Source organism: Manduca sexta, chromosome 17 (genome assembly GCF_014839805.1).
Source record: "Manduca sexta isolate Smith_Timp_Sample1 chromosome 17, JHU_Msex_v1.0, whole genome shotgun sequence".
NCBI classification, from domain to species: domain Eukaryota; kingdom Metazoa; phylum Arthropoda; class Insecta; order Lepidoptera; family Sphingidae; genus Manduca; species Manduca sexta.
Genome location: NC_051131.1, coordinates 12,638,348 through 12,651,979, shown reverse-complemented (window position 1 = coordinate 12,651,979; position 13,632 = coordinate 12,638,348). Strand labels below are relative to the sequence as shown.

The 13,632-nt window shown below is 38.3% G+C and overlaps 1 protein-coding gene across 7 annotated transcripts in view; it reads right to left on the bottom strand.

The window, feature by feature from the left end:
* Nucleotides 1-2,498: 2,498 nt before the first annotated feature.
* LOC115450863 (paxillin) overlaps nucleotides 2,499-13,632 on the bottom strand; it is an 84,224-nt gene continuing 73,090 nt past the window's right edge. For 5 of the 7 annotated variants that reach the window (XM_030179034.2, XM_030179028.2, XM_037439489.1 and 2 more), the window contains 5 exons: nucleotides 13,030-13,249; nucleotides 10,188-10,394; nucleotides 9,904-10,077; nucleotides 9,601-9,831; nucleotides 2,499-6,322 (listed from right to left, as the gene is read on the bottom strand). In XM_030179034.2, coding sequence (XP_030034894.1) covers nucleotides 6,056-6,322; nucleotides 9,601-9,831; nucleotides 9,904-10,077; nucleotides 10,188-10,394; nucleotides 13,030-13,249 — 1,099 coding nt within the window. In that variant the 3' untranslated portion in view covers nucleotides 2,499-6,055. Of the gene's footprint in view, nucleotides 6,323-9,184; nucleotides 9,459-9,600; nucleotides 9,832-9,903; nucleotides 10,078-10,187; nucleotides 10,395-10,552; nucleotides 10,710-13,029; nucleotides 13,250-13,632 lie in introns of those variants that run through there. The other 2 variants (XM_030179020.2, XM_030179041.2) reach the window with 2 other exon arrangements.

Genomic DNA, 13,632 nt, shown 5'->3' with positions numbered 1-13,632 from the left:
ATAATTATCATTCTGGCCGACATTATCATAATAATATGCAATTTCCAGTGTTTTCGTTTTAAAAATTATAAAGCTCTAGATTTTTAAGCCACAAATATGATTACCTACTTTACATTCCTTTTGCATGCGATAAATGGCTACCGTGAAGTCTAATTCTTAATGATTTTTTGAAAGGCCACGGGTTCGATTCTCTGGTCTTTACCAGCTTTTGCTTTCAATAACTATGCCACGAAATGGCGTCTCTATCTAAACTGTTGGTATGGTTTTGGGAAATCTATGAATATTAATTGTCAAAAGTAGTCTCGTTTCATTAAGATGTGCTCCAAAACTCTACAAGGTGGGTCTACAAGTATATGGAATCATATTTTTCAGCTGGTAAGTATAATTAGGTGGGTAAGTAGCTATCTATTTTCTTATTAATATATTATGATTCTATAGTCTAAATACAGATAACTGAATGGTGTATGCTTTGTTGGTTGTTCAAATAAAATAAATAAACTTCTTAGATAGAGCTAATTTATTTTTCTGTTAAACTTTTTAACTAAGTATTTCTAAAACTACTCTCATTCTGAATACTTATATGAAGCTAAAATCTCTGATTGCTATAGGCTACTTTTATCCCAGTAGCGGGCGGAGACACGAGTATGGGCTAGTGACAGCTTTTACACAGCTGCATTGCGACATCTGTTATAACATGAAACGGTCACATGAAAGTCACACGATTGACTTGATTACACAGCAACTAGACCAGAAAATCGTGGTCACGCACTGTCTTCATTCCTATAATAGCACTCGTGGATAATGTAGCTTGCTTTAGCACAGGATAATGGTACTTTGTTTTTACGTGCAAATAATGTATCTACCTATTAGAGAGAGATTTTTAAACCGGATTTTTTTATGTTTTATGATATTTATTATTGGTAAAAATATTGCGTCGGCGTTAAGTGCTGAATAGTTAATTCGCATTCAAAATTAATACAATAAAATTACTTTATATCTATAGCAACAAATAAAACAAGTCCTCCTTAACCAAATGGATCGTCCATTTGACTCAGATCACTATTATTGAATTTTTATTCCGGGCACAGCCAAGAGCTAAAGCTAGTGTTTGAATATCATTATGATCGCGTGTCATATTCAAGTCACATTATCATGGCCTTTGCACACTAGACAGGTTTAATGACATCATCAAAGGTGTGCTCCTTATTGCATCAGAATCGTGACATTTAATATTCATTCAAGCTGAACTTTAAGGATTGTTTCCGGTTCTGCCTTACCTTTAAGAAAAGTTCATGTGAGAACCCGCCCGCAACTAATATTTTATTCTGTCGACAAATATTGTGCAATAGCTTTTCCGATCCAATTAGAGGTAACCTAGGTGTTGCAATTAATGGAAGTAACATTACGAGATTTATTGACAGGTTGATAGAAGAAAGAAAGAATATTTATAGTCGCAGCAGTGACCAAAGAATTGAAAACACAAAATATAATTATAATGATATAACTACTTAAATTTAAAACCTATCAACCACATTCATCATCTCACCACCGTGACAGTTAGGTAACCAACTCAGTATAAGCTGTATTAATGATTTAAGTCAAAATACAGCACTGTTTTTCATTTATTTTGTAATTTCAAGTTGGGGGTAGTTTATTATAGTCAATTATCGGTGGTTGCAGCGCGCTTTCTCTATCGATAATATATAACAATTGAATTATCTCTTAGAAATTAATACCAATAAAACAAATATGAGGATTGAAGATCTTATTAATTGCTTGTAAACGATATAGATGTAATATTTTGAAATACATATTATCGTTGCATCTGTATCAACACACCATTAATTTAAATTTCAAATTATATTAATACAGTTTGCAGATGTATTACATGAGTGACCTATCATGATGTTTGCACAAATTTGACATCGATGGAAATCGTGTTAGGTGTTGTTTCAATTAGTTATTATCTTATTTTCCTCTTCATCTTTCCTTATCCCACTCCCCAGTGGCGTTTTGTGAATGATCACCTGCGACGTACTCTAAATTTGTTGCCACAAGGCAAGGCGAAAGCAAAAAAATACGCGATTTTCAAATTTCAATTGAACAAAAAAAGGTTACACGCTTTCATGCATGCTGCAATATTTGCTTTCGCTATTATGGTCGACCGCCATTAACATTACTCCCATATGGGACATCTAGACTTGTGGAACTCGTAATAAGTAATAAAACAAAGAATTGCTTAATCTGAGAGTCGAACCCAGGCGCTCAGGTCTCTGGTCAGGCCTTAAGCAAACTAAACCAAGAATGGGAAAGTTTTGGTAATTTGTGAAATCAATTTGTTTGATTGCAAAATCCCGCATAATTGGTGACTAGATCAAAGTGGCAAAGAATGGCATCAGTGGCATCCTAAACAAAAATATCGAAAAAATAAAACTGCATATTAAAAAAACATTAAATATATTTGTTAAAATATTACAGATTCAATAAAATCGTTTTAATTTAGACGTGCATGCGTTTACGGTCTTATCTCACGATAAAGCGACCCATACACAATGTTAACTAGTACAACTGATAATATAAATGGGCGGCCGATCACGAACACTCAGATACCACTACGTAGAGGAAACCAATTCAAAAAACGAAGTATATATACTTCGTTTCTGGTTGTCTGGAAGAGATCGCTCTTAGCCATAAGACCGCCTATTGTTGCAGTTGTTATAGTTATTTTGTTTATAGGTTTTATTTTTTTCTTTTATTTATGTGGTGTTCAATAAAGAATTATCTATCTATCTATATATAACTGGAAAAAACGTCTTAGCCAACAGGAAAATTATTTCTCCGTTATTACTATATGCGCTGTACGTGTTAACTGCGCATAAAAACGCGGTGTTGGCAATATGATGTAAACGTTGCGCAACATCGGTTAATGTTGCGTGCAACATGTTGGCGTCAATCGTGTAGTGCGTTGTATAACTAGGTCACATAATACTAAGAGACTTTACTGTCCTCACACCTCCCACTACAACTCCTGTAAGCCAGGATCAAAGGCACGCATTTAGGACACCGAGGGGGAAGCTCGGCGAGTCTCGGGCAATTTGTCCCACGAGTAATTTAAAAGAATTCAACTATTATGTAAAAACAATAAGTATTTTATCATAGATATCAATCTTTAAAATACCTTCATGTAACTTATGCAATGTTATAAACACATTTTATAATGATTTTATTTATTTTGTTTTTTTAACTTCACTTGTTTTTAGTTCTTTAAAAAATTGCCAGATGTGATATTTATAATGTTTAGACACGAATTTTAACTGCGCTGCGTCGAACTGAAAATGTTCAGGTAATCGGCTTCAGGTTTGAGTATTTTCAGAACTGATTTTATAAAACTTTACACACACTTGCATAACATGAGGTCGATACAGTGTGACCATTTTTTTTAAATTGCCTAATAATTACTTTAAATCAAATATTGCTTATATTATTATTATAGGCAGGTATATCCGTCCGTCGGTCCGTTTGAAAATCTGGGAGAGGCCTATGTTTAGCACTGGACTTTATGTGTCTGATGATGATGAATATTGCCAGTATCAATTCATAATAAATAACAGGAAATGTTGAGTACACTTAACTAATTCCCATAATTAATATAACAGTAAATTTATGAGTTTATTTATTTGTAAAACTCGTTCGTGATCGGCTGCTATAACGTTTGGCACTTAAAGCGATAACACAAATTGTAATAAAAATATAAACGGTACATAACAATAGCGATGACTGTACAGCGTTTACTCTAATGGAAGATAAAGTTCAACTATTCACGTTGTTCAAGCTTATACCAGTGGCGAAGGGCCGATACAACATATATTTATTTATTTATGGACCTTTAACGAAGGATACACAAGACATATTAAAAAAAAGCATAAAAAATATATATGTATAAAAACGGTTTGCAGACGGAAAACGAACCGGGAGACGCAGCGTAGGCAGGTCCCCAAGATGGACCGACGATCTGGCGAGGGTCGCCGGAGTCCGATGGATGGAGGACGGCTCAGAGCCGGTCCCTGTGGCGCTCAATGGGGCAGGCCTATGTCCAGCAGTGGACGATTCCCGGCTGACATGATGATGACGGTGTGTAGAAATTTAATAATTTTACATAAATTAAGGGAATCGGGTTATGTGGACTCTTCGCCACTGACGTATGGTATAAATAAAAATGCAAGTATGAGCTAGCGATGCAGGGGTATAGAACGTTCTAGAACTTACGATACATTTGAGTCTTTAAGGCCTTAGTTTATTTAGATCTTTTTGGATTTTAATTATTTAATACATATGGTTCCGTGAGGGTCTGTGCAGGCTATCCGTTTTGGCTGCAAGTTGTCTACTTTTTATTGCAGTATAATGCAATAAAACTTGCATGAACCGAATTCCGCAATTTTTTTATTATCAAGTTTGCAATATTTGCGGAAAGTCTCACGTGTATAGAACTTGAAATATATCCTCTAGTATAAACAAATCTGGAAGTTCTTAGGCAATATATTGCTGCAAGAACTTGTTAGTTAAACTAGTATAAGAACTACATATCGATAGCAAAGAGACTACGTAGTTGATACAGTTTTAATTCATTTAAACCGTATATTTTACATAAAAATCTCGGTCTAATAGTATACCGAATACTATGCGGATTAAATTATTATAGATTAGAGTAATATTTGCATTTGTATATCGTGGCAGCATTAGACTAATCAAAATGCGATTGTTCAGAACGAACCATAGTAGCGAGTTTCTCACCAGTATGGTTGGTCACCTAGTCGACATATGAGTGCAACATATCGCCGGCTCACCATCACAAGATCTAAGATACAGATTCCAGGAACAACACGTTATTTTTTATTGATGTTGAATAATGTGATTTATAATTTCATGTTGGCAAAAATTAGAAGACATTAATTAATGGGTCCCTTTTATTTCTTATTCAGGATTATTGATTGCTTTTACAAAAAACAAAATCCATATAATTTTATGATATCCATATTATTCAATTTATGTAAAAAATATAATATAGAACCTTGTAATAGTGAGCCAGCAATATGTCTGCATAAAATAACTTCAGCTAAATGTAGATAGCCTGCATGTACCAACTATGAACATTAATTCGTAAAATCCATCTCAGAACCAACTTTATTGTTTAGTATGCTACTAGATGGCGCTAGCTCCGTCTACATACAACATACCCTTATCATTCTTCGTAAAATTTCCAAAATTTCTCCACCATCGGACAATTAATATATTTCGCTTAAGCCTAAAATATTAACAACGTGTGTGACACCCCTAGCGATAATTTTCAAGAGAAACATTAATCTATCTAATTTAGTGTAAATATCATATAATTAGTAATCACATGCACTACATTCTACGTTTAAAACTAGATTTTTTCGAAGCTGTCCGTACCACGTACTTTATCATTCGTTCTTCTCGTTCCCTCATTCGGTCAATGCGAGTAACGTTGCGAATGTAGCCTTAATTGGCGGTTAAATTTTAAATATTAATCACAGTGGCTACATGACTCAGAGACAATATCGCGTACAAATTACTTATGATCGATTTAAATAAAACATTACAAATGGAAGTGTTTACAGGTGGAGTTAGCTGTCAGACTTCGTTCGCGATGTTCGGTAATTACGCCTGTTTATCGACAAATATATGTCGAATTGACATGTCGAAATATTTTCGAGTGCTTTATCACGTTCTGGTGTTGATAAAATATGTCTGTCATTATTAAAGGTGGATAAGTGAACACATTGAGTTATCCGCAAATGTTTTATAGGAAGTAACGCTGTGTCCTTCAAATATCGATACTCGATAATGGGAAATGGGACAACTGGCGTTGCATGAACTCGATTATATTTATTTTCGGTAGTCTTTTATCGACTTCAATAATCGATAAACACCTTAAAATTTTGAGCCTAAACGATCAAGTAATTAACATCTCAAAGTCCATAAACTGCAATCACGTGACGTTCGCCATCTTGTCCGTCATCTTGCCGCCGCCATTTTATCCGAACAATTTATCAAAGCATGTATGACAGTACGGCTTGTCGTTTTGCTCTTTGAACGTTCCTTTATTGAGTTGTCGAAGGCAGAACGCGCAGACGAAGTGCTCCGGATGGAACTTCCTGAACATGGCGGTGATGCAGCGTCCGGCGATGGGTTTGTGGCAGCCGGCACAGAGGGAGCCACGCTTGCCGTGGTAGTGGGTCTCACAGTACGGCTGACCTTCATGCTCGAAGAACGAGCCACCGTGGAATGGTTCGCGGCATTCCTGGAATGGACAATATGGTATATTAATAAAAAAAAATATAACTATTTCACGATGAGTAATAAGTTGACTGATAATATAATATTCATGTGAGAAGTAGATTTATTGGAAGTAGTCTTACGATGAAATAAGTGAAAAAAAATTAATCGCTTTGATACTTGTAGATACTAATTTACATATTATATGTCAAGAATCTAAAGATGAATGAGATGAAGGAATCTATTTGCTTATTAAATATTTCGTTTATAAGAAATAGTAACATATAATTCTTTGTGGTATGTGTAAGTATGCAAGAGAAAGAATTACAAGGTTTATTTTAGTCTTCAAAATCTAAATTATAGAATAAAATAAATTTAATTAAGGAACTATAAACAGCCGGAACAATAACACAATAAAATATAAGTATTATAATATAAACATATAAAAAATATACAATAAAGGGATATATTATTTATACGGATGTTTTTATATTTGCGTTGTCGGTGTCTCTTTGATCGTCATATCAAAGTGACTATCGTAAACTATCTATTTTGGTAGATAATGTTTAGACAAACGCCTCCGTCCTTGCGCGTTGTACATATGGCCGATCTGTGCACTGTTAGCTTCAGTGTTTAGTAGACCGCTGTATTTGATTTAGGTCATATGTGTGTAGACCTACCATTATTTTTAGAAGGTATTTTGATTTTGTGAACACTATAGGAATAATACATACATACATACATAACATCACGCATTTATCCCTGAAGGGGTATGCAGAGGCGCAACTAGGGCTCCCACTTTTCGCCAAGTATGTTCCGTCCCATGATGTGATAGGGGGCGAGCCTATCGCCATACCGGGCACAAATTCCAGACTCCGGGCTGATACTGAGCAGAAAAACCCAAATATCACTTTGCCCGACCCGGGATTCGAACCCAGGGCCTCAGAGCACTATTGTACCGGACATGCAATACAACTACGCCACCGAGGCAGTCTAATGCATACAGGAATAATGACATAGAATATATAAAACACGGTCGTAATTCGTCAGAAAATATTTCAAATATGTAACATCTGGCTATCTCCCTCGCACGCTCGCAACATAACCGCAATGACGTCACGCAGCGCCTATACAAAATCATTGTTAATTGATAATCATCTATACAAAAGTTTCTTAGTTAAATTTCTTTCTAGTGGATTTATAAAAATATTTTTATTTTAGACAAACAGTCTTACTAAACTTAATCTTTGATCCGTTCTCAAGAATAAACCAATCAGAGAAGTCATTTGTAATCATGTCAAAAATAACATTGTTCTGATTGGTCAATATTCAAAAAAGCGTTTGAGATCGTATTTTTAAACAGCGATAAATTGATCCATTTGATTTAATTAGGTCCAGTACAATTACTGATGCAGGAAATCGTTGGTGCTGCGTTCACTAATATATTCAAAATACATCTCGCCAGTATATTATCAACTAGCTTTTGCTTGCGGCTTCGCCTGTGAAAAAGTTTTTCCGGGATAAAAGTCCCGGTTTATAATTTCCCGGGATAAAAGCCTATAGCGCTCAGGAGTAATGTAGCTTCCTATTAGTGAAACAATTTTTAAAATCGGTTAAGTAGTTCCAGAGATTTGACGCTACATACAAATTCACAAACTTGTACTTCTTTATAATTTTAGTATAGATAATAATAACTAAGTTGCAAAAATACGGCTACAAATAATCAAATAAACCATTTGTAAATCAATTATTCCCAATTTATATTATAAACAACTTCATTGGAGAATTTGTTGGAAAATTGTTATTATACTTGATTTCACATTTGTTGGACAATTATTGTTTGGACGATGTCCACGGAGACGTCTCATTTGTGGAAAATATATACAACATTTCGCGCAGTGTTTTAATTTTGTGTCAATTTTAAATTCATACACTACTGATTCATTGTCTAGAGCTAATTAAAAAATTAGACTCCAAGCAAACTCCAAATAAATTTGGGTTTGAGCCGCGTTGCTGACTACTGAATTAGGCTCTAAAGTTTTTACATTTAAAAAAAGTTATTCTGGAGTGGAAAAGCAAACATGTTTTTGATGAGTTGAACCTTAGTTTTTTTCGAATTCTAATTATCATACAAAATCTTCTATCCACAAAGTCCATCCCTAAAAGGGTTAGCAGAGTGGCAATTTATGCGTCTATGATGCATCAAACATTTTTCTATTACAACAAGTGACGAGGCGAATGTATCGTCACATTCGGTACAAAATCAATTAAAACCTCGCTACGGAGGGACTCTCTATAGATGTCAAAAAACTGTTTTAACTTCGTTAGGTTAGATTAAAATGTGTGTTGTATGAGGTTTAGATGTTTTGATCATAACTATGGCAATAATTTTTATTAAGGGGCGTTGCTCACAAATGATGGTCGCCGTTGACCTTAAATTGCTTAACGACAGCATAATATTAGCGAATTAAAAATAAAGTCCAATCTAATGGCCCATAAACATGGCGGCCTGATTACGAGCAGCCGGTGTGACGCCCGTGACGTCACCCGGATATAAATAGCCGACCGACTTCGGCAGTCGAACGGGAAACCCTATATGCCTAGCACTTGACCTCCTATACAATTTTGTTGCATTTTTCATGCGTCCTTCAACCATAACATTGCAAATGATAAGAGGTCATTGCCACGCGTCACGTGACCTTGAGCCGCGACCCGTGAGGGCGCGGCCGCGGTCTCGCGACGTTCTATTTTCAAAATTATGTTTGATATTTTTTTGTTTGTTTTTGTTTATGTTTTCATTTTTTTATTTTTTTCATTTTTTTCATTTTTGTTCTCTTTATTATAAATCTTATAATTACAATAACTTTACAAAAATATATTACAATAATTTTTTCCCTAAGTAAGCTAGTTTGTGTGTTTGTCATGTGTGTGTTTAAGAGTATAACATCTGTGTTTGTGTCATGTTTACGATTCATTCCTTCATCTCACTCGGCGAGCATAGCTGTAAAATAAAATGGGGGGAGGGCATCCGTTTTGAGAGTGGTATAGGGGGTCATATTGGTCATCCCTTAATCTTCCTCGTCGACTCCTGCGCATTGGGGGCATACTGGTTTTCCTTCCATGGCATAGAATGATTTACCTTTGACGGGATTTTGGCAGTCCTGTGTGATTGAAATTAACCATAAATAAACTTACCAAATGCACATTATCCCTTAACACGGTTAGTAAGACCTCCATTACCTGACGTATTTTCGGGTTAATTCACATATTGTATAGACACAGCGATTGCTCATTGATACAAACCTTGCAGACGAAGCAATCTGGATGCCACTGTGTATTGAGCGCGGATATGTAGTTCTCCATGATGGGTTTGTTGCAGCCGCCGCACTTGGGCGCGAACATGTCGAAGTAGTCGGCGCGGCAGTACGGCTTGCCGTCCCTCTCGTGGAACCCATCCTCACCAAACTGCTGCCCACATTGCGCACAGAAGAAGTGCTCTGTATGCCACGTCTTCTCCAACGCTGTCACGCATTTCTGCAAAGGAAATTATGCTTTAACCCTAACACTTTTAGTATTATTTGAGTTAATTATTGTCCGGCAACTAACGTCGAGGATCGGGCCGTTGCAGTAGGCGCATCGCGGCGAGAACAGGTTGTGGTAGTCCGGCTCGCAGTACGGCCTGCCGTCGCGCTCGAAGAAGTTCCTGGTGCCGAGCTCCTGGTTGCAGTGGGCGCAGGTGAAGTGCTCAGGGTGCCATGTGCGACCCAACGCGGTGATCACCTGCAGCACAACACACATAAGATCACAAACTCGAATCCAAATTGCACTGAATCGCTAAACTTGGGGTTTCATGTTTTTTGATCCCCATAAGTCCAGTTAATCGTATGCACCTGTCCGACGATGGGCTTCTCGCACGCGTTGCAGCATCCCTTCTGGGGGGTCTGTACTCCTTGACGGCTCATGTCTGCCCGAAGAGATCCGAGCATATGCTCCAGAGAGGCGGATTCTGGTTGGCGCGGGTTGCTGCGGTAGTGTTCCTGCCAGGCACGCTTCTCGCGATGCACGTAGGTCTCGCCTTCGCCGCCTGTGCCACTGACCTGCACAAAAAACAATTATGGTACCACTGCTTTGCCTTTTCCTTCGAGTCGACGGCAAAAACAAAACAGTAAAGTGCGGTTTCGACCTTCCACGCAGACTTGCACCCGAGCCCGAGCGGCAAGCCGGAGTGAAGGATCGCCACCCCACGCGAACGTACAGAAGCTATGCTCTCGGTCGCGGTGGTTCGGAACGAATGCCGTCCGAGTGAAATGTTTTTCTATGTACTCTAATATTATAAGCTCGCGTCGTCCCCTCCACGGTTGTGATGTAACGCTCGGGACTATCTTTAGCCGAGTGGCGGCGTGTGCGCGCGAACAGGACGGCCGTAGCGCTGGAGCGTCGGCTTCTGCCGCGGCTGGAAATAGCCGTGGACCAAGAAAGGCGAGTTGTAAATATTATAATAAACGGGAAAGAGTTTGGTGTAGTGCAGTGTGCCGAGGTGGCCGTGACAGCTGCCCGTCCGCGGCCACTGGGCGTAGGGCGCGCCGCGTCACGATTCACGATCACCTCGCGGTACTACGGGCGCAGGTCGCCGTAAACTCGCGCCGAGCCGCACCGCATTATAAATATACTTTATTCATTAGACACGCGGATCATGAATGAAAGAAAAAAAAAAACATCTGATACAAATCGGCTGGTATAAACACTGGGATGAGACGGTAGTCGGCACAGACGTTAGCTATCAGGTCAAGTGTCGTTTTGGCAAGTCCGCAGCGACCGCGATCTCTTCACCTATCGCACACTTCGCTGATAACCTTGTTCTACAAAATCCATACACAAGTAAACATACAATAAATCACCCACCGAAACACATATCCATTACGTTGAAACCGCGAACCGTTACACCACCAGTCCAAACACTGTACTAATAAAATTGATTTTTGATTGGAATATCGAAGACTAAACAGACAGGTTCAGGAAAGTTTCGATACAAACCACGATTATAACCTGATTTCGCAGTTATTTATATTGGTGTAATGAAAACATTATTAGTTGAAGCTGAAGAGATGAAAGCAAATGAATCGATCGAAAGTCAATAACTTTTGGTTTATATGACCTAATACCAGAATTCCCAGAGTTCTCGAATGAAAGGTGTTAATTTCGGTATCATATAGATTGTTTAGAACTACATAAACACTCTGATAGAACTGAGGCCTTATTCTCTATGCCACACGTTAGTTTGACGGTACCTAACGAGCACCTAACGCATCGCGTCGCGTTTAAGACAATAGAAACTAGAATACAGAATACTATTCCACGCTAATTTTACGAAGATAACGTAACACGACCGCATTACGAATTTCCATTGTAGAGAATAAAGCGTCTATATTACTCTAAAGATGCGGCAAGAAGTTTTAAAACAGATCACAAATTCCATCCCTACAAGATATTTTTCTCGTTTTGAACTTCAACATTGTCAGAGAACTCTTCACTTGTACTAAGTTTTACATTTCTAAACAGAGAAGCAATTAGTGATAGCCGTCTGTTCATATTTGGCAGAAATTTTAAAGCAAAAGCCCTTTGTGTGGGTGCGATTTGGCAGGATATTGTACACCTTTAAAGCCCCGTCAACTCGTATTAAACATGGCGTCATTTTCACTAATGAGTGCTATTTGGCAAGAGTGGAGACTGGCGCTACGTGCTTCCGAGACGCGAAGACTACAGGTTTGAAATACAAAACTCATCTAAGATTCAAAAACTTACAGTGTAATTTAGCTATCAGCTAACAGTACATGTACTTTTTAACCACTAGTCTTGAGTATGCGAGACACAAATAACTTTCCCAAACAAATGTTAGCAAAATATATTTTCTTTTTGTTCCAAGATCGAATCTTTAAATCCGTAGCCTTTTTCACTACGGGACAATTGCCTGTCGTGTCAAAAAGAATTGTGCAATAAGAACTTCAGTTCAACGTATGAACAATTCATGAGTTACTCGTTGATTTCCATTTGTAATAATATATATTATATTCTGTAAACAGACTCCATTAACAATTCAAACATCCGTCACAGAATATAACAGACAATCTAAATCGGTACCGTTCGTTATGTTACGTCCAGAATCCAGTCAAGATCAAGGTAAGTCAAGTTTTACACAATAACAATAGTTTCAAACAAATTTCTTGACGTCGCGTCCGTCTGTGCATTGTACGAAACGATTCCAGGTTTGATGATTAAAAGGTGACCGACATTGAACATTTTGGGATGTTCAGCTTGGGCTCTGAATCAGTACTCGGTATGCTACATTAGTTTCTTTTCGCAAGCTGTGTCATGGACTTCATCCATAGATTTTTTGATGTATTAAGAAATATGGATGGCGACCTTAGCCGGGAGGAGAGGGGTTGTGAGGACCGAACCAAATAAGGCCCAGGGCCACGACAGGGCGAGGGTGCCTTAGCTAAAGACTTTTAAGACTCCTACGAAATTGTTGAAATCGGGGCCCTTTTTTTAGCCTTGCGATGGTTAAGACCGCCACTGCGTCCAATCGTCTCCAGACCTATATAAAATTTGCTACCATACGAATAACATTATATGCTAACCTGATTCCGCATCCTTTATACGACAAACCTTTCCTTCAAACTCCAAGAGTGGAGTGAGACAACACCAAAAACCAACAGAATCTTAAAAACTTACCTTAAAATCAGAGAGCGACGCCATCAAATCATCCAGCTCTTTGGTGGCGCTGGAGGCGTGGTGATGGTGGCGTACCACCGCGACCGTCGGCGGCGGCTGCTGCTGAGCCTGCGCCGGCTCCACCACCGTCTCCTGGACGGTCACCGTCACCTGCTTGGTGCCAGGGCGGGGTAGAGTACCGCCTGTCGACGGTGGCGGGATCGGCGATGTTGATTGACGACTGATGGTTAAAGAAAAAGACATAGCACAGTTATAATCTATTCAGTTAAATATATGAAGTTACGTAGTTTGGAATGTTAGGCTTTGTATGGCACGGCGCACGACCATGTCGACATGAAATGAAGAGTTTCAGAAAACCAGTAATGACACTGGTTAGATCGTTTTAATGCAAGGACTGTAGCCGAAATGCCTTTTTAGCATCGTTGAAGCTAATAAAGTATAGAAATAATATGGGAATGACAAATCCAATCGATAATTTTATCGCTAGGATTTTGAATTCTCATACACAACGTAAGCATTAACGATTGTGGAAAGGCATCTCGGCTACAGCCCCAGGAATACAACAGTGTATCGGCACTGCTGTTGTGGGTGCTTAAGAGCAGA